This window comes from Sander lucioperca, chromosome 22, assembly GCF_008315115.2.
Source record: "Sander lucioperca isolate FBNREF2018 chromosome 22, SLUC_FBN_1.2, whole genome shotgun sequence".
Lineage (NCBI taxonomy): Eukaryota > Metazoa > Chordata > Actinopteri > Perciformes > Percidae > Sander > Sander lucioperca.
Window position 1 is genome coordinate 12,167,189 of NC_050194.1, and position 20,649 is coordinate 12,187,837.

General features: G+C 42.5%; 1 protein-coding gene across 2 annotated transcripts in view; it reads right to left on the reverse strand.

Annotated features, from left to right (window-relative positions):
- Positions 1-19,162, reverse strand: part of rhbdl1 (rhomboid, veinlet-like 1 (Drosophila)) — a 43,843-nt gene extending 24,681 nt beyond the window's left edge. The window contains exons 1-2 of one of the 2 annotated variants that reach the window (XM_031291212.2): positions 18,655-19,162; positions 3,876-4,034 (exon numbers count right to left, since the gene is read on the reverse strand). In XM_031291212.2, the coding sequence (XP_031147072.1) occupies positions 3,876-4,034; positions 18,655-18,693 (198 nt within the window). In that variant the 5' untranslated portion in view covers positions 18,694-19,162. Of the gene's footprint in view, positions 1-3,875; positions 4,035-18,444 lie in introns of both variants that reach the window. The other variant, XM_031291213.2, reaches the window with a different exon arrangement.
- Positions 19,163-20,649: the final 1,487 nt, after the last annotated feature.

Sequence of the window (20,649 nt, forward strand, 5' to 3'; positions counted from 1 at the left end):
AGCTGCTGTACATGCAGCTCTCAGCTCTAGTCAATTGTCCTTGATGGATTAATTAGCCACACCACATGGTCAATACCTCACAGCTCAATACTTATTAGTAATAACAATAAAAAAAAACATGGTTTAAAGGATATTCAGGTGTCTGCACTGGAAATTTAAAAAAATCTATGAATTATTGTGATTTTGCTCAGTTTATTGTGGCGGCCATGTTTGTTGACACACATGAAAAATCATTTATCTTCACTAGAATATTAGAAGGCTGCGACAATGAACTTAGAGTTTACATAGTGATTCACCACCATCAAACTAAAAGTCTCACTATGAATGTTTACTATCTAATTTGTGAGTCATTCAAAAGACCTAAAATCTCTCTCTCTCTCTCTCTCTCTCTCTCTCTCTCTCTCTCTCTCTCTCTCTCTCTCTCTCTCTCTCTCTCTCTCTCTCTCTCTCTCTCTCTCTCTCTCTCTCTCTCTCTCTCAGACACATACAGTACACTCGTACACTCTCAGAATCTAAATCACAGATCTCTGCCTCACGGATTCTACCCTGACCCAGATATTCAGGTTCTTTCTTGCCAAAATCCTTTTAAAATGAGAGTCCACCTTTTTCCCCTCAGCAGTTTGCGGCCTCCCTTCATGGTTTAATCATTGCGGTGCTAAAACGGAGAAAAAAAAAAACCTTCACTCCAGGACACTTAAGCAAAGTGCATCACTTTTAGCCTGCAATCCATCTAAAACAGAAAGCCTTGACTGGAGTTTGGTGTGGGATGTGATGTTGATAGGTAGGCTGTGGGCAATAATGTGACTTTGAATAACTTGAAAACCTTTAAATACTGTATATCAACTGCAGTGTCTTTCGACTGGGCCTGTAGGTGAAGGTCATTTCTGCTCTCTGTAAGTGCTCTCTTTCTTACAATGAAAACATATTACGTACATATTACAACAGAAGAAGTAGGTTCAACAATTGGGCAGAAGGGTAACAATGAGGCACAAAGCAACAGTCTTCAAATCCTTCAACCTGAACAAAGAGAATCCCTCGTCATAATCTCTAAAATACACCCTCTACCCGTGTAATTAACCATGGCAGCCATTTTGGATCTCTGTCAAACATTAGCCAAATTACCACCCGAAGGAAAACAATGACACACTTCTTCAGTTACACAGCTGGTACATAACAGCATCGGAGGACTGTCTTTAAAGAAATCGATTCGTGCAGTTACACACATAGGAATATATCCGACTTCAGGCTTACTGTACTCTCAGTCCATTAGCAGATGCTCGTCTATCACAGAATCGTCCCCCCAAAAACCCATGTGTGAACTTTGCCCCCTCTGGTGTCTCTCAGCCTCCTGCATTGACAAAACCTGTGTGTGTTATTGTGCGTAAACGTGTCAAAATGTGTGCCGGTTGTCTTGCTGTGTGGAATTTTTGTGCTGTTGATGTGGATTAGTAGTCAGATACAGACCATACTCTTGGTGAGTGTATATGTGTGTGTGTGTGTATGTGTGTGTGTGTGTATACAGTTCCCCAAGAGAGGTTTTAGCAGAGCATTACTTATTCACCCCTCTGGCTGAACTGATGGAGTTCTCTGGCTAAGATCACCCTGCATGAAAGATGGGTTGAACATGAACAATGTCAGAGACAGTCTTGTACTTACAGACACACGCACGCTCGCGTGCACACGCACGCACGCACGCACACACACACACACACACACACACACACACACACACACACACACACACACACACACACACACAGAAGCTGTTGTCTAACGGCGCGATTCAAACACATTTACACCCACTGAGGTCGAGAAAAGCACTGTGGATTCACAGCTCCACTGAGTGAATGTAGAACAACAAATCAGAAAAATGTTGAACACACCCGTTAACTGACAAAAGCTTACAGGCTAAAAGCATCGAAAAGGCATGCACTGAGGGTACACAGACACACACAGACACACACACACTTGCCATGTCCATTTTAATACGATGCAGGGGAGTTCCAATCAATCAATAAAGACACCACATTAGAGGCACTGGCTATGATATAATGGCAGCACTGAACTTTCCAAATCAAATTTCAACTGTCATCTGTCACACACCATAAAGCGCTACTTAATAAATCTGAGACACTGAGATGTGAATGGAGATAGAGGAAGAGAAGGGTCGGACAAAAAGCAGAGAATACGGGCTTGAGAGAGACTGGAGAAACTTAGGTGAAAATTAGTCATAGTGCAGTAGAGAGAAAGGAGAGGAGGAGAGAAAGGAAGCCAGGGGTATTTGTTGATGACCTGGTTGAAAATGTCATGCTACATACGGCACTTTCAGAGCGTCAGCCTGGAGTTCATCCCAGGGAACCGGCAGAGTTCATGCATCACATGCTGCGCAACGGGAGGCCAGATTCACATCAACATTTGAATATCCTCTAAATTAGTCAGCAAATCTGTACTGACAGTGTTCATGTGAATGAATGAGTCTGTCTGCGTTTGAGACAGTGTGTGTATATCAGGACGAGTAGGAGGGTGGCTGCATTAATTAATAATAAAAACGCTTGTATATATGCACAGAACGGTGTGGACATGGCCTGTGTGCGTTCATGTGTGTGTATCAGACAAATCTTTAAAATCAGACCTGGGGGTCAATATCTGTGTGAGGCTGGGCGTTCTCAAATTACCTCAGATTACTGACTGCTACTACCAATGCTGGGCTAATCGAAGGCAATTAGCATTTGGCTAATGGGCAATTTTAAAAGTGTCTCCCTGGTGCTTTCTGAGGCAAGGCAGGTTTTCTTTTCAGCTATAACATATGCTCACAAGTGTAGAATGAAAGAAAAGGAAAGGAGATCTGAGGGTTCAAAGAGGCAGGTTCAAAGAAAGGGGGGATAATATTACATTGGCTTGAAGAAGGGAAGATGAGAATGCACTGAAATGAGATGGATAAAAAATAAAATACAAATAATAACGCACAGAAAGGCTGCACAGTCGGAGCAGAACCTCAACACTGATTTCTCTGTAGCGGTACAGACTTTAGAAATGGGACCTGCTCCAAATTGAGTGGCCTTGTGTGGCCTTCATCACAAACCATGGACAACACACAGGGAGCGAAAAAGATACTAAAAAAGAGACTGATAAACAGAGAGAGAAAAAGCAAGAGAGGGGGAAATGAAAAGTGAAGTGAAAATATTCCAGGAATTGTATTGAATTAATCTCGGTGTTTACGACAAGCAGGTGCTCTTCTCAGCACTCCAATGAATCCATCAAGGAGAATCAGTCGTTCACACGTACATCTTTTCGTGAATTTTTAGTAAACACATGTAAAGAGGCAGGAAACGAAGAAAAAGAAGAGGCAGAGAATAAAGAGCCTGGCTGATTCAAAGCAGAGGCAAAGGACAAAAACTGTAACTAAGAGAACATACACACACTGTTCTCACATCAGTATATAAAACATGTTCTTGGACAGTATCAGTCTTGTTGTTGTTACACTATTTAATATATTCATTTTGTTTGAATATATCAGTTATGATAAATAAAATTGGTTGCTCTAATACTGTGGCTCTGTCAGCTTGGTGTGAGTGTTTTGTAGTGCTCGCTTGTGCACGGCTTGTGAGGTTAAGTGCCTGGATTTACCGACACATTAACTGGAAAGATTGATCCTCCTTTTGCAGGACAACGACCTGAATGGTCGAGTCAATTTTCGCCACTGCGGAGCTTGCCAGGCTCTGTCTGAATCAATTTTGTAACCTTTTCTGAAATCCAACAAAAGTGGGTGTATGTCTGGAAATGTGCGTCTGTGCTGCAGGACATGAAATGCATCGTGCGACTCCTTCTGCATTGCTCTCTGTATATCTATGTACGTGCGTCTGGTTTCCACTCACCAGCTCGATGAGCTCCTGGTAGCACACCTGTCCCTCTTCATTGCTCTGGACCAGGGCTAACAGCATGTCCAGTTTGGACGGGTCCAGCTGCAGCTCATGGTGCTCCACCAAGCTGGTGAAGTTCTCCACTGCGATGAAACCGGTGTTGTCTGGGTCCAGCTGCAAAAACAACAGCCCGCTTTTAGACAATTGGGATATAAACTACATAGATGATAATGCATGTATTGAAAATGCTATTTCAGTTATGCATCATGTTTGTTTTTTCATAATAAGCAGCACTGCAGAGATGAAGCGTCAGTTTGCCCTGAGGGAGAGTGCATCAGTAATAGACAGCTAAGATGTATACAGAGACACAATAGATATTCATAAAGACAAATGAGAGCTACAGGGCTGAAGCCATGAGCTCAGACAGTGACAGCAGTATTAATTAAGCTGTGTTGCCTCTACGAATTAGACCTGCCTAAAGAAAAGCCCCAATCAACCTCATTAAAGGAGCAGGTCTTTCACAGCAAACCACAGGATGGCTGTTGTTGTTGGGAGCAGCGAGAGAAGACAGGCGGGCATGTCATTCTAATACGCAGTAACCTGCAGTTTCTCTTAAATAAAGAAATCCCTCAGCATTAAATGGGGTTGACATTAGTTTCTGGATCAGTGTATCTTTTGGTAATTCGACTTTCATTTCATAAACAGGTATTGAAAAACAAAAAACAAATGGTTATCTGATTTTCGTTTTAAAATACAAAATTTGAAATTGAAATACAAGGCGTTATATATATTAGGGCTGTCAAAATAACGCGTTAATTTCGATTAATTAATCTGAGAAAAAATAACGCGTCAAAAAAAAAAGAAAAAAGAAAAAAAAAAAAAAAGAAATCCATATTGACGTTTGACCCGGAGCCGTTCTAGCCACCATTGGACTGTAAAATGAAGGAGGGAGACGAGAATGTGCTGCCTGGATCATTAACTGGAACATTTACTTGTAAAAATCTTCTTCCTGCCAACCCTGGCTACCGAAATCTGGTGCCACTGATATGTCTGCGCTTCTCTCTGATGCTCTGAAACAGACGATACAGACAACACAAACACCGCTGCATGTGACGCTAGTCAACACTATACTCGACAGCAGCTAACGTTAGCCTACCGCTAGCTAGTTAACACTATACTCGACAGCAGCTAACGTTAGCCTACCGCTAACTAGTTAACACTATACTCGACAGCAGCTAACGTTAGCCTACCGCTAGCTAGTAGCTGGATTAAACACGGTTACAATGCTGAACGGTGTAAAGTTTGACGTTGTTTTACTGTAGAGGACTGTGACTCAACAGCGGGACATAACAATCTGCAGCTGCCGTCGGAAAAACAACACAGACGGTGCGTTCATTGAAACTGGTAAACTACAGCTTCGTGGTGCATTTGAAGTTATTGTAAATGTCCTTGGTGGTTGTTTTTGTCGTTCAACAGCAATTTACTAGTGAAATAAGTAATTTTTATTGTTATACATTATTATTAATGTATAACTATTAATGTTAACAACATTTAATTTTGACCATATGGCCTTAGCAATAAACAAGCCGTTCTTTAATGTCACCAACTGTTGTTTAGTACCCTTTGTTTTCTTTTCTTTTTTTACTTTCTTAAAAAGTATCGGTTCAGGCACCGTTAATTATGTATGCGATTCATTTCGATTAATTAATCACAGTCTGTAATTAATTAGATTCATTTTTTTAATCGATTGACAGCCCTAATAAATATATATATATATATTCGGCCGAATATATATAGGGTTCGGTCGAATATATATATAGGGCCGAACCCTATGTATATTCGGCCAATATATATAGGGTTCGGCTTCATGTTCAGCTTCGGCCGAACCCTATAGGGAGAGTGGGGTATGTTGTCACATTTCTCACACTGTCCAACATTTACTGAGCACCATACATCACAATTGTATAATTGTCATACCAAATGACAGAAGGAAGCTTGGGAACATATGTTGTATTCATAACATTTTCTTCTCTTATCTCATTACGGAGTTGTAGACTGTTGAATAGGGAATGTAAAAAAATAAAATCACTCAATAATAGAAACAAAAACAGGCCTTTTTTTTCATATTCAGAGACCGGATGTTGTCATTTCCAATGCAACAGCGCCAGTGTACCTGTGATGCTTTCAGCACAGGCTAAAATGACTTTAATTTAGGCTTAGGGTTCGGCTTCGGATTCGGCCGAATATATATATAGGGTTTGGCTTCAGATTCGGCCGAACCCTATATATATATGTCTGTGTGTATATATATATATATATATATATATATATATATATATATATATTCGGCCGAACCCTATATATATTTGGCCGAATATATATATAGGGTTCGGCTTCGGATTTGGCCGAACCCTATACATATATTCGGCCAAATATATGCCATATATATATATATATATATATACACACACACATAGGGTTCGGTAGGGTTCAGCTTCGGATTCGGCTGAACCCTATATATATTCGGCCAAACCCTATGTATATTCGGCCAATATATATAGGGTTCGGCTTCGGATTCGGCCGAACCCTATATATATTCGGCCGAATATATATATAGGGTTCAGTAGGGTTCGGATTCAGATTCGGCCGAACCCTATATATATTCGGCCAAATACACTCACCTTGAAGATTATTAGGAACACCTGTTCAATTTTTCGTTAATGCAATTATCTAATCAACCAATCACTTGGAAGCTGCTTCAATGCATTTAGGGGTGTTGTCCAGGTCTAGACATTCTTCTGAACGCCAAACTGAATGTCAGAATGGGAAAGAAAGGTGATCTAAGCAACTTTGAGCGTGGCATGGTTGTTGGTGCCAGATGGGCTGGTTTGAGTATTTTCCAATCTGCTCAGTTACTGGGATTTTCATGCACAACCATTTCTAGGGTTTACAAAGAATGGTTTGAAAAAGGAAAAACATCCAGTATGCGGCAGTCCTGTGGGCGAAAATGCCTTTTTGATGCTAGAGGTCAGAGGAGAATGGGCCGACTAATTCCAGCTGATAGAAGATCAACTTTGACTCAAATAACCACTCGTTACAACCGAGGTATGCAGCCAAGCATTTGTGAAGCCACAACACACACAACCTTGAGGTGAATGGGCTACACCAGCAGAAGACCCCAACGGGTACCACTCATCTCCACTAAAAATAGGAAAACGAGGCTACAATTTGCACAAGCTCACCAAAATTGGACCTTTCAAGACTGGAAAAATGTTGCCTGGTCTGATGAGTCTCGATTTCTGTTGAGACATTCAGATGGTAGAGTCAGAATTTGGCGTAAACAGAATGAGAACATGGATCCGTCATGCCTTGTTACCACTGGGCAGGCTGGTGGTGGTGGTATAATGGTGTGGGGGATGTTTTCTTGGCACACTTTAGGCCCCTTAGTACCAATTGGGCATCGTTAATGCCACAGCCTACCTGAGCATTGTTTATGATCATGTCCATCCTTTTATGACCACCATGTACCCATCCTCTGATGGCTACTTCCAGCAGGATAATGCACCATGTCACAAAGCTCAAATCATTTCAAATTGGTTTCTTGAACATGACAATGAGTTCACCGTACTAAAATAGCCCCCACAGTCACCAGATATCACCCAATAGAACATCTTTGGGATGTGGTGGAACAGGAGCTTCGTGCCCTCGTGCATCCCACAAATCTCCATCAACTGCAAGATTCTATCCTATCAATATGGGCCAACATTTCTAGAGAATGCTTCCAGCACCTTGTTGAATCAATGCCACGAAGAATTAAGGCAGTTTTGAAGGCGAAAGGGGGTCAAACACGCTATTAGTAGGGTGTTCCTAATAATCTTCAAGGTGAGTGTGTGTGTGTATATATATATATATATATATATATATATATATATATATAGGGTTCGGTAGGGTTCGGCTTCGGATTTGGCCGAACCCTATATATATTCGGCCAAACCCTATGTATATTCGGCCAATATATATAGGGTTCGGAAGGGTTCGGCTTCGGCTTCGGCCGAACTCTATATATATTCGGCCGAACCCTATGTATATTCGGCCAATATATATAGGGTTGGGCTTCAGGTTCAGCTATGGCCGAACCCTATAGGGAGAGTGGGGTATGTTGTCACATTTCTCACAATGTCTAACATTTACTGAGCACCATACATCACAATGGTATAAATGTCATACCAAATGACAGAAGGAAGTCTTGGGAACATATGTTGTATTCATAACATTTTCTTCTCTTATCTCATTACGGAGTTGTAGACTGTTGAATAGAGAATGTGCACTTGTGACAATTTGCCCCATCGGCGGGTAAGTTGTCACACTATATTATCTAAAAATAAGAACTAGGGCTGTCAGCGTTAACGCGTTAATCGCGATGCGATTAAGGGCCGACACGATGCGATTAATTTTTTTAATTGCATGCCGGCATTTATTAATTTATTTTACACTTCACTCGGCTTTGCGTCGTGCCTAACAGGCTACTATTTCGACCCTTTGCAACACCGTTACTTATCATCAAGCTGCCACTTCCTCATAACACATCCTGCTGCTGCAGGCTGCAGGCATGATGGAGAAAGACAGCAGCAATGAAATCCTGAATGGCGCTTTTTATTTTCCAAAACTCCCGGACGGCTCGTAGACAAGTCGAAAGCCATATGCACATTGTGTAAAGCCAAATTAAAATATCACCGAAGCTCGTCAAGCTTGAGCTACCACCTACGGAGCTAAGTATAGTAGTACAGTTAACGTGATGCTACCCGCTAGCATGCTACCCACTCAGGCAAAGCACTATTTTGGAGAGTGCTACTTGCCGACCTGTGGATGAAACCAAATCAGTGATTAATCGCGATTAAAAAAGATTAATCGTTTGACAGCCCTAATAAGAACACAATTACTTATTTGTGAATATTGATTTTAATTTTTAAATTCAAACCAGAACTGGAAATATAAACAATCATGCCTAGAGAATCTGGAAAACAATAAACATTTCAATCAAAACACATTAAGTGGCAAGACCACTTTACTTTGAACTTTAAACTCTAACGTTCTCTGGCTTGCACATAGATTCATGATAACTGAATGGAATGCTGCAGATAACTTGCTTAACTTAATATGTTTAACCTCTGAATTAAACAGATGCCCTGTATTTGACTAATCAGACTCATCTTCAGAGTCACAATTCTGGCACACATAAATTGCCTGGCCTAAGGTGCAAGCATCATGGTCCCATTTGTTGCATTTTACACATTTTACCCAGGTCTCTTTTGGACCCAGGTCTCAACTTGCCCCAAACTGACATGTGTGCTAATGTTAGCTTAATCTCAAGGTTATTTCAGCACTTCAGCTTAAATATCAAATGTTATGTCATGTTATTGTCTCCTCTATTTTGTGCAAAATAATTATTTTCAACATTCATACCTAACAAAGTTGTATTGCATAACATTTAAAGTACGAATTTTTTACTTTTTAAGCAGAAAAATAAGAAAATTGTGCTAACCTCAGATTAGAGCAACCTTGACCACATGTGAACAGGAAGTTGACTATAGAAGAAGAAGAAGTCACACAAAGTGGCTATTTGATTTTTGAGATAGAGCCTTTAGTGGTGGAGTTATGAACAGTGTGACAACCTACCCCGCTCTCCCTATTCGGCCGAATATATATAGGATACAGCTTCGGATTCGGCCGAACCCTATCAAACCCTAGATATATTCGGCCAAATATATAGGGTTTGGCCGAATGCGAACCCTACCGAACCCTATATATATTCAGGCGAATATATAGGGTTCAGCCGAATCCAAAACCGAACCCTAAGCCTAAATTAAACTCATTTTAGCCTGTGCTGAAAGCAACACTGATACATTGGCGTTGCTGCATTGGAAATGACAACATCCGGTCTCTGAATATGAAAAAACAGGCCTGTTTTTGTTTCTATTTTCGAGTGATTTTATTTTTTGTTATATGAAATAGAAAATGAAAATCAAAGCATATTTTTAAATATTTCTCATCCCCTTTTGACCAGGAAAAGGAAAAAATGCAAAATGCAATGCGTGTTCTAAAAAAAAATCACCACTCACTGACATCTGTATGCCAGTGCTGCTCCTCGTAATTGATTTAAGCGGGAGAGTGTCATAAAAATGTGGCTGTCTAAAATAGCACACTCTTAAAAATGGCTTGTAAAGTATAGAGTGTGCATCTACGCTGGGTTTATGTAATGTGGGTTTTTTTGGGTGGGCGGCAGCTTCACCTACTTATTACTTGATTTTCTTCCCTCACCTTCTCCTCTTAAATGCATTCAATTGCTCTGCAATGAAGCATTAATTTCTCATGCCAGCTCTCCTTAGTACATCTGAGTGTGTTTGTGAAAATGCGCCTGAGGACAAACTGGAGCAGTACAAAGAGACCACATGGGAAGAGCCCTTGCCGCTTCTCATTTTACTGTTTCCTGAATGCTAACACAGCCTCATTAGGTTTCAGACAGTAAACCGACGGCCTCTGGTTGCCCCAGGGAGGAGTGAGCTTTCAGATGTTGCGTCAGTGTGGAGTCAGTCGTGCTGGATCATCGTTGCCCATGTCATGAGTACACAGGAAGAATCCTGTCTAGGCTGCCGTTTGGACCTGGCCTGCTCTGACATGGTTAGACAAAGGCGTTTCATCGGCTGCATGAGAAGAGCGGCATTAAACCTTGCTGCGCTGTGTCAGTCCTGACTGCAGGAGGCTCAAAGCTTAAAGCTCTACTGCTCAACTAAGGAGCTAGGGATCAATCTGGGAATCCATTGGTGTGTGTGTTTGTTTGTGTGTGTTTGTGTGTGTGTGTGTGTGTGTGTGTGTGTGTGTGTGTATCCTTCCTCCTAAACATGTTTACTGTATATGCTCTGCTTCCCTCTACACTGTTTCCAGTTTTTTTGCAGACATTTAGTTGAACACAAGCATCCCTTTAATTCCATTTAATCTGCTTTTATCACTCCCCTGAAAACGTATGTATATATTCACCTGGTAGAGCACAGTGGAGGCAGGAACTAATGGGTTAGTTTTATGATGCTTGACTCGGAATGAGTGTTTTCCCACTGCCGGCTGATGTATCAAAGCTATTTTGTCAGTTATGACACTTTAACACTACTTTCTCTAAACCAACATGACTTAACAGCATATAAATGGGCATTAACCAATATTAACCAAGATTATGTATACACACAACCATTGTTGTCTCAAGGGGATTTACTGATTACACTCTTCAAATCATGCACATAAGTGAGGTCTGTTTACACATTAAGGGCAAAACTATACCATATACCAAATATTACATCTCTCTTGGTCATTGTCCGTCACACATCTCTGTATAATCTCAACACTCAGCTCCTGACAGCCAGCAATGTCAAGGCTATCTGCAATGCACGTAAAAGCAAATTCGTGAACAAAAATGAACCAAGATGGGAAAAAAACGGCCCAGATCTATTTTTAGATAATCCCCTTAACTGTCCAATGGACGTTTGCTAAAACAAGGCTCTGTTCTGTCCTTGAGCAAAATGGTGCAGATATGGCAAGAATTTGTGATGTGTTGGGCACCAGGGTGGCATGTGGGGAATACAGGGGGAGAGACAGCACAAAAAAGACAGCAGAGAGGGTAGGTGGAAAATGGGAGAGGGAGGTGAGGTGGGTGGTCGGTTGATGAAGACATGAAAAATGATGAAGTTAAAGAAACAGTAGAAGTAGAAGGTATGAAAAGAAAGAAGAGAAGAACAGAGACAGCCAGAAATGAAGCAAGGACGCACAGAGAATGAAAAAAAACGCCTCGCCAACTGTTATTCTGTGCGCCTGCCTAACCCAGCAGTCTGGCTCTTCTTCTTTTTCCTATAAGAAGGCTGTGACACACTCCAGTGCTCTGCATCCACTTGCCACAGAGGGGAGATAGATCAGATTCTAATGTGCTCCTGGCTCAGCCCAGGCTGACAGGGGGAACAGAGAGCCACACGGGGGACGTCTGATTACTGTCAGCCTCCATATGTCAGCACGTCACTGCATGTACAGCAGCAGCACAGAGGCACACTGTATATGGTTGTGCACATTTACGCAAACCAAGTGTTGACAATGAGCTGTCATACTGCACAGATACTATTCCCTTCATAGTCTGACCTTATTCAGGAAGAACGTTGCACAGGGGAGCCTGTCTGCCGAGGATACAAGGAGGTGGGGGATTGGTTCTTGTAGCCAATTAGGGGCTATCAATTAGCAAGATGAGGTAAACTGAGATGAATGAGTGTTGGCAAGAAGAGCCCGTTTTTTTTTTTTCCTGGGCAGGCTGGTGACGTGGATGAACAAGGGGGGAGAGACAGAGAGAAGAAAAGGTTGGAAGGAGGGAAAAAGCACTGAGAGGGAGGCAGTTATTGAAGCGATCCAACACTGGTGAGGGCGACAAGCTGCATGCATTGCCATGGTTACCAGTCGCCTGCATGTCATCCCTTTCTTGCATATCCCCCCCCCAACATATTGGCGTTCAAGATGCAAAGGAAAGACACAAAAGGGGGGAGAGAAAGAGACGATAAAAGAAAGGCTGAAGGGAAAATAGAATACAGATGGATGTAGGGTTAATTTCGTCAGACGAGACTAAATATGTTCGTCAACGACCTTTTTTTCCCTGACTAAGATGAGATGATGACTAGACTGCACCAATGTCCAAAAACGCTGACTAAGACTAAATTAACATGCATTAGACGGCACTAAAATTTTTGCATAAAATAAAAACTAAGATAAAATCTCTCTTCATTTTTGTCTACAATCGTTTGGAGAAAACACTTTTCTCCAAACTATATCTATCTCTGAGCTCAGATCGCTGTCTTTCTGTGTCCTTGCATCTCCTAGTTCTGCTGATGGTGTGTAATGACCAGCGCAGGGGGGAATAATTATCAGAAATAATCTCAGAAAAACTTTGTTATTTAAAAAAAGACAAAAATGTTCAGACTAAAACTTGACTAAGATACCTTGAGTTCTCTTTTGACTAAAACTAGACTAAAATGACGAGACTTTTAGTCGACTAAAACTTGACTAACAAAAAAAGATATGTGAATGACTAAATATGACTAAAACTAACAAGGACATTTGGCACAAGACTAAGACTAAATTAAATATAGGTGACAAAATTCACACTAGATGGATGGGAAGACACCAATGAGATTAGAATGAGGTGGTAATAAGACGGGCGCAGGGTTTAAATGTAAAGGGAGGTGGGGCGGGAGATTATGGATGGAAGTTGGACGTGTTAAGGCACAGAGAGCAACTTGGCTGGCTCAAGAGCAAGTGGGAGGAGATGGACAAGACACGGGATGGAAATGTATACATGAGGAGGAGAAGAAGGAGGATGGCAAAGAGGAGAGGAATGCTGACTGCAGGGGAATGATCTCAGTGTTAACCCTCGGGACCTCTATTACCTCCACCGCAGCGACTCCGACTGACTCCAGCCCACGACTGACTTATCAGTCTGTTCCACAGGGGCTCAAGGGTGAACCCTCCAGCCCGGGAATAAACCACAAAACCTAGCCATAATAGACGTACCTATCGTCCTACCTGCAGAAGACTGACACACAACCAATGACAAGGCACTCTGTATGTCGCACTAGGAGAGTTGTAGCTAATTCTGCCATCACATCAGGTAGAAAGTAGAGAAAGATACCCATGTTTACACTTTGCATGCATTCTCTTTAATTATCACCAGCCAACTCAAGATGGCACAATTTCAACTGTTTTATGAGGCTCTTCCAGATTTTCCTCTGGCAAAGGTAACAATATGAGAACCAAAACTTGATTGATCGATTAGTCAATCAGCAGAAAATTAATTGGCAACTATTTTGATAATGGATTGTTTTTGTAATTTTGTCAAGAAAATTATGACAAAAGTTCACGATTTCCAGCTTCTCAAATGTGTTTTCTATGATAGCAAATTTTATTTTTTTGATCAAACTATTTTCTGGAATGACAAATGGTTAGTGAATAGTATAAGTAACCCTAAATCTTCAAACTAGGATTTATTTTGAATAGGGCTCCAGCTGACTTGAGGCATCCATGTTTGAACACACCCCAGCATTGGTTACCACCTGGTCAGCTATATTGAAATTAAAGTATTTGGTCTGTATTAATTACATACAAAACAGAAACCGCAACACCACAAGAGATTTACCATAGACCGAAAGGGTGTAAGCTGAAGGACTAACTGTTTTTGTTTTTACGATACAGGAATTACTTGATGTCAAAAGTAAAAGAGCTAGGGGACTGTTCAGTATTTATGGAATGGCCCACCGGAGGAAAATAGGGGAGGGTCATGTCTTTTTATTCTTTGTTGAGGGGAGGGTCATCCAACGTTTTTTAGTCTGGGGGGAGGGTCAACCAACTTTTGTATTCATGAAAACAGCAAAATTTCAAAGTGGCTTGTTCATTTAAAATTAAACATTGCAGTTGGTGCTAAGTGGAGTGTGTGAGTGCTGATCGCGGTTACGTGTCAGTTAAACTTCTCATCTCCAATCCTATCTGTATTTGTAAAGTGGCGCTGTCCTGAGTTGAAAGATAGCATACTTTATGGCTTTACTATCGAGTTAATAGGCATGTGTGTTTGTGTCGGCCGCTGTCCATTTCCTAAGGTTCGGAAATGCAAACATTTTTTGACTAGCCTACTTTTTTTTTTTTTTAAAGGGCGTGCGCCCGTACGAGCACCTACGGAGGAAAACATAAATCGGCGCCTATGATAGAGAAAGACTGACAGATCTAATATACATGTTATAATTTATTCACAAGACTGTCAAAGGCAGACGGGTATCTTTCTGCCCTGTCAGACACTGCTCTCCCTCTCTTCTGCCTGCTCCGTGGCCGCGTGTGTGAGTGACAGCCCGGTCAGCGAGCTTGCGCCCGCAGTCTCTTGTGGAGCTTTATAACTTTGAAAAACCACAGGTTACAGTTAATCTTATAATGGATATGTGTGTTGAGTTATTTAAACAAACGATTGGGGAAATAAATGCCTCTTGTCTGCAAGTCTCCTGATAGAGCTCCAGCTCACAGCAGGGTCTGTGAAGGTGGACAGGCCAGGCGGCAAGCCAGCAACCCCTGCAGGCACTGGGCCCGCTCACATTGACATAACTTGTTATTACCCAGTGTGCTTTGTTGAATGGTCTCAATGTTTTATTGTTTTATTTCATGTGAATACTAGTTTACTAGAGGAGTAACTTAGTATTTAAAGTAATGTAGTAATGCAGGAAATGTGCATTTAGTTTCCATGCTTATGTGTGTTTCCACAACAATGTTAATGAGTAAATCTACTGAAATGGCCACCATAATAGTGGAGTGTGATGTGTAAGATGAGAAAGCAGAGGTTAAGTCATGTATGTCATGGATGTAAAACACTATGGCTAACTGTACATCTTTGCCAAGGGCAAACCAGTGCAGAAGACATCAATAAATTGTTGGGGAGGGTCATGTGTCTTTTCCCAATCATTCTGGAGGGTCATAGAAAATTTTAGTACTGGCGAAGGGAGGGTCAAGTCTTTTTTGACTAAATAAAAAACTAACAGTCCCTGGAAAGGTTGATAGTTGTTGAATGAACAGTATCTACACTTTGGCAGATGGTGATTATAACTTCCATTAGGTAGCAATGCAGCACCAGCACTGGTATAGTTCCCACTGACTAACCCCCGTGGCACAGAGCCAATACTACGGACTACTTTGGTCTCTGTGAACAAGGCTGTCAAGCTTGGACAGGGCTGTGTGTATCTGCAGAGGACAGTGGCATTTACAGGGCAGAGCATATTTGCATGGCATCAGATAAAACCCTTTTGATTAATCTTTGCTGCCCTCAGGACTCACTGGTGTTCACCAACAACTGGGCCACTGACTCCGTAATCATCACAATGCACGTTCTGCCCTGCCGTTTACCATCATTATGCTCACATTTTGCTACTTTGGCACTGCGATGCGATGCCCGTTAGATCCAAACCACTCTCTCCTTAAGTGGAGACGAGTGTAGAGAGACACCCACAGGGATTTTCCTTCATGCAGACAATCATCTAACTACATTTCCTGGCGTTTAAACACAGTACAAACAGCCAGAGGCATTTTCAAATACAGCTCAATACAAATTAGCATCAGAGAATGATGAAAAGGGACTGAGCCCTATTCTCTCTACTTGATATAAGTATGTCAAAATAGTATTCAGAACCTCAAGTCCGTATGGGAGAGATATACATAAGCCAGATAAGAACTGAATGACACATATATTCACCAACTAATGATAGAGTACTTTAGTGGCTGGGTGCTGCCGACCATGAGTTGCCTTATCAGTGGCGCTGCAATAGAAAGACTATCAGTGAAACTGCGTCTGTGTGTGTGTGTGTGTGTGTGTGTGTGTGTGTTCTGATCATGAGCATATGTGTGAGCCTGCATAGGCCAGAAATAGCCTGAGCTCAGCATTGCAACCTCCTGCAGACAAAGACTAATACAAAACTCACTCATGTTGCCACTGTTGCTTTCTCCTAGTCTCCCCCTGCAGCATTCATGTGATTCTGTGTGATACGGCTGCAATATCCCTTCTTCTTTACACCTGCACTGCTGATATAAACTAAGCATGCAGTTTTTCTTCTGTGGCAAAACATCCTGATTGAGGAATACTCTAGGAAACCCCAAAAGCATTGAAGTTTAGTGCCTTAAACATTTAATGTGTGTTTGACTGAAAGGAATGTTAGGCCAGTTGTAGCTTAAATCTAAATGTTTATATAAAAAAAAGTGTAATGTTGCAGGTTTAAAACCTTAGACTGGGTAAAAACTAAGCAGTGACAGAGTAATCCTTTCCCTTTACAAATGGCTACGCAGAAAATGCCCCCAAGCAAAGCATTTGACCTCCAGGTGCTCTTGTAGATTTGCTTAGAGGCTGGTGGGACACTGTGGTCGTTGTGGGAAGCCTCCAGTGAACGTGACTATTTCAATCTGGAGGTGCAAAAAAACGAGGCATGCTCTGCAAAACATTTTCCTGGATGAGACAAGCAGAAAAGTGCCCAATGTTTAGACAGGCAGCAGGCTTTGCTAAAAACAAGCTTGCCTGTTCACAGTCCAAAAGCTGTTTTCTCTTCATTCTGGTTTAATTAGAGAGACCTTTTCCAAATCAAAGTCTGCTTGGAGTCCCAAAAGTGGAAAAAGCCTGTCGTCAGCCAGAGTGAGTGATTTGGTCTAGACTTGAGCTTAATGGGACCACAGTGTGCTCAACTGTGGCCTGTCTATATGAACATAGTGGTGCAAGCACAGCAAACTCCACAATCAATAAAACAACCAGCCGTTTACAATGTGGAAGTATTGGCTTCATCTGCAGCCCAAGGACCTGCTACTTCAAAAATGGATATTGACACAGATGAGTCAGCCTCTTTGATACTGCATTAAAATGTGTCTATGAAGGAATATGTGTTGTTGAGGTATTACTAAGTAGTTGTTATCACTGTAGTGCTTATACAGTACATGACTCACCAGTGTGACCACAGAGCATCTTCTCACTCAACCCACACGGGCTTCCTCCACTTGTTATAAAAACACACACGAACACATTCATAAAAATGCAACTGTGCACACACGCACACGCGCACACACACACACACACACACACACACACACACACACACACACTTCTCCCCAAGGCTCTTGAGTGTGTTGATCGATGTGTTGTTGATGGGCCACTCCTGACCCCTAACCCTTCAGCAGTTAATTGATTCCTCCCTCTTGGACAGAATGATTGCCCAAACTATCTGTCCATCAGCCAAAACCCCAGTTCATCATCAAAAACACGAGACACATTAGAAGGCTTAGAGTTAACACATACACGCACACACGCACGCATGCACGCACGCATGCACAACATATGTCTTCAGGAAACACTTGCCAAATATAGACATAGCTTTCTGCCTTCAAATCCATATTGGCTTGTTAATTTTGGAGATGGTAGACCAAACCTTAACTCAAACATAGATCTAACTGAAAAGTAAAAACAGCAGTTTGGGTATAGAGGAATCTATGAAACCAGATGTCAAGATAAATATTTTCCACTGGCCTAAATATGGCCACTAACACTGTGTTTTCAACAGCAGGGCTGAAAAAGAAGAAAAAAGTTTAAAGCCAAATAACAGCTTCTATTCTAGAAAAAAACGTGGACTTCACAGGCACTGCCTTGTTGGAAATGAAAAAGCTGAATAATCTTGCAGTCTTTGTTTTTTTGTGACCCTGAGATGATAAGACTGGGGATGTGGTAAACAGAAAAAAATCAAGAAAAAGCACAAAGAAAAACATTCCCAGGAACAGACACAAATTCATGCACATGCAACATGATTGCTGCAAACGCTAATGCAGCAGCTATAATCGACCATTATCGTATGCTTTTTGTGTCATTCCTCAAATAGAGAATGCTCCAATCAATCCATCTATACATCCATTTATACATGCATATTCATCCCTCTATTTGCACACACACCCCTTCCTCCCTCCCTCATTCCCATAAACCCCCCCCCCCCGTGGCTCATGATCTGACCTCACATTCTCTGGGCCCACATGGCTCCATGATGCTTGCGTCCGTCGTGTTGTCTCACGCTCTCATTTTGCCTGTGCAAGCAGCCCCTGTTATCAATCCTAACATCAGCTCTCACCCCCAGCCTCCACGTCTCAATCCCTGGATAGACGGTGAGGTGGCCAGGAGCCCGTAACCATAGAAACCTCTGCCGCTGCCTGCTCACTCGCTTACCTGCTCTTGTATGAGCTGAAACAGGGAGCTTCTATCCATATACTGGCCAGGGAGGTGAGAGGAGCCGCCGCTGACAAGGGCATAGGGAGGAGCAAGAGAGGAGTGGTGGTGGTGTTGGTAAGGATGGGATAAGGTGGAGGGGGATTTGGTTAAAGTAGCAGCTGGTGCCTAAATTGTAGCGTCAGGCTCCTTTTGTAGCTGCTGCGTCCCCCCCTTGGTGATGGAGAAAGCCTGGTGAGCTCTGCCCCTGGATTTCCTTGCTGGTGGGTATCGCTGGGGTAAGAACCGATGCTGTGTGGCTCCGTGTTGGTGCTGAGAGTGCAGACGGTGGTGCAAATGGGCCGTGACTCTGCTCTGTGCCAGTGCAGCGTGGAGCGGCAGTAAACCCAGCTTCAGCAGACGACAGGCAGGCACGCAGGCAAGGCAGATCCAGCAGCTCTCATTCACTCTCCTCCTCCTCCTCCTCGCTCTCCTCTATCCCATTGCACTGACTGCTACCTCTCTCTCCCTTCCCTCTCCTCGTACACACACTGCGCCGCCTGCATACCAATTAGGCAGGGGAGGGAGGCGGCCTCTCTCTTCCAATTGGAGACGAGGAAGGAGTGTCCATGGGCTGCGGCTCCTCTCCTCTTCTCACTACAAGTAAAGGCGTCTCAGGGAGGGAGCAGGGGATGGGCTCCACTGCGGCTTTGCGCTTACTACAGGCACAGACCCCCCACACACATGTCTGGTCTGCTACTGACAGGCATACACACACAAACCCACGCACTGTAAACAAGACAAAAGCTACAAATACACAGACAGGCATATGGTGAAATCCTCACCATGTGATGATTGTGTTCATATTAAAACTACGGAAGACAAAGGAGATGAATGGCACGGGAGACAACACAAAACTACTAATGATATAAATAGCACTGATGAATAGACTGCTCTGCAACCCTTTACAGTACATATCTGTGCTAATTATAAGCACTGGCACATTAGCACATTGTATGCACTGCTGCACAATCAAGCAAACTCCCACCCCCAACACAAATGCACAAACATAACATTAAATTACACTGTTTGGACGGCTCACTGATCCTCCAATGAGCTCAAAAGAATACCACCCTACAACAATAACACAAGACCACGATCCTCAATACAACACTAAATTATAAGTAATTCCAGAACAATGGCTCTTTTTGTGTTAATCTGATGCATAATGAAGAGACTGTCATGCGGGGAGCCGAGCAAGAAGGTCAGAACATACAAATGGTTAAGGAACTTGTTACTGCTGCATGTGGGCGGCAGGCAGTGGCTGCGTTTGAGTTCATTAAAATCCTCTTTAAAAAGGTGTTTTCTTTCTGCACAAAGCCGCAGTGACCCCTCCTCCTCAGGACAATGCCGAGGAGGGGGATGAAGCAGCGAGGGGGACGTAAATTTGAACTTGCAAGAAAGTGAAAGAGCCTTCAATGCCCTGGAGCTGATTGTAGCTGAAGATGTTGTCAGGGTTGCGACCCGATGATGACTTCAGCTTACACTGTGGTTGAAGCAGGGGTGATTCTCATCCTCTGCACTAGTCCCTGTGAAATGTACCACCAACAGTGTAACTCTGCCTCTGGCTCGGTGACAAACAGTGCCTCTGCCTGTTTAAGGAGCATGATTGCACCAGATGTTTGGCCTTTTTATTTTCTTACAGGCGGGAAGGCTTATAAATTCTTCTAAATGTGGGAAACATTTTTAAAATATCTGGAGTTAGTCATTACAGCAATGTGTCTTGTGCTTTATCGGCTCAGACTGAGGATGCTGACTATATGAAGCCAATACTAACTACTGTATTTGTCCTAATGGATTAGGCAGAGCTCCCAGACTTTCCTTTAGTCACCTTCCACTATGCCCATCTGACAAACTTTTGTCCAAGTCTATAGCAATGTCAGGATTCCCTTCCCTGTGGAGACACTCCACAGGGGTTCTTTGTTCAACTGCTAATCAATGTCCGGAATTAATTTG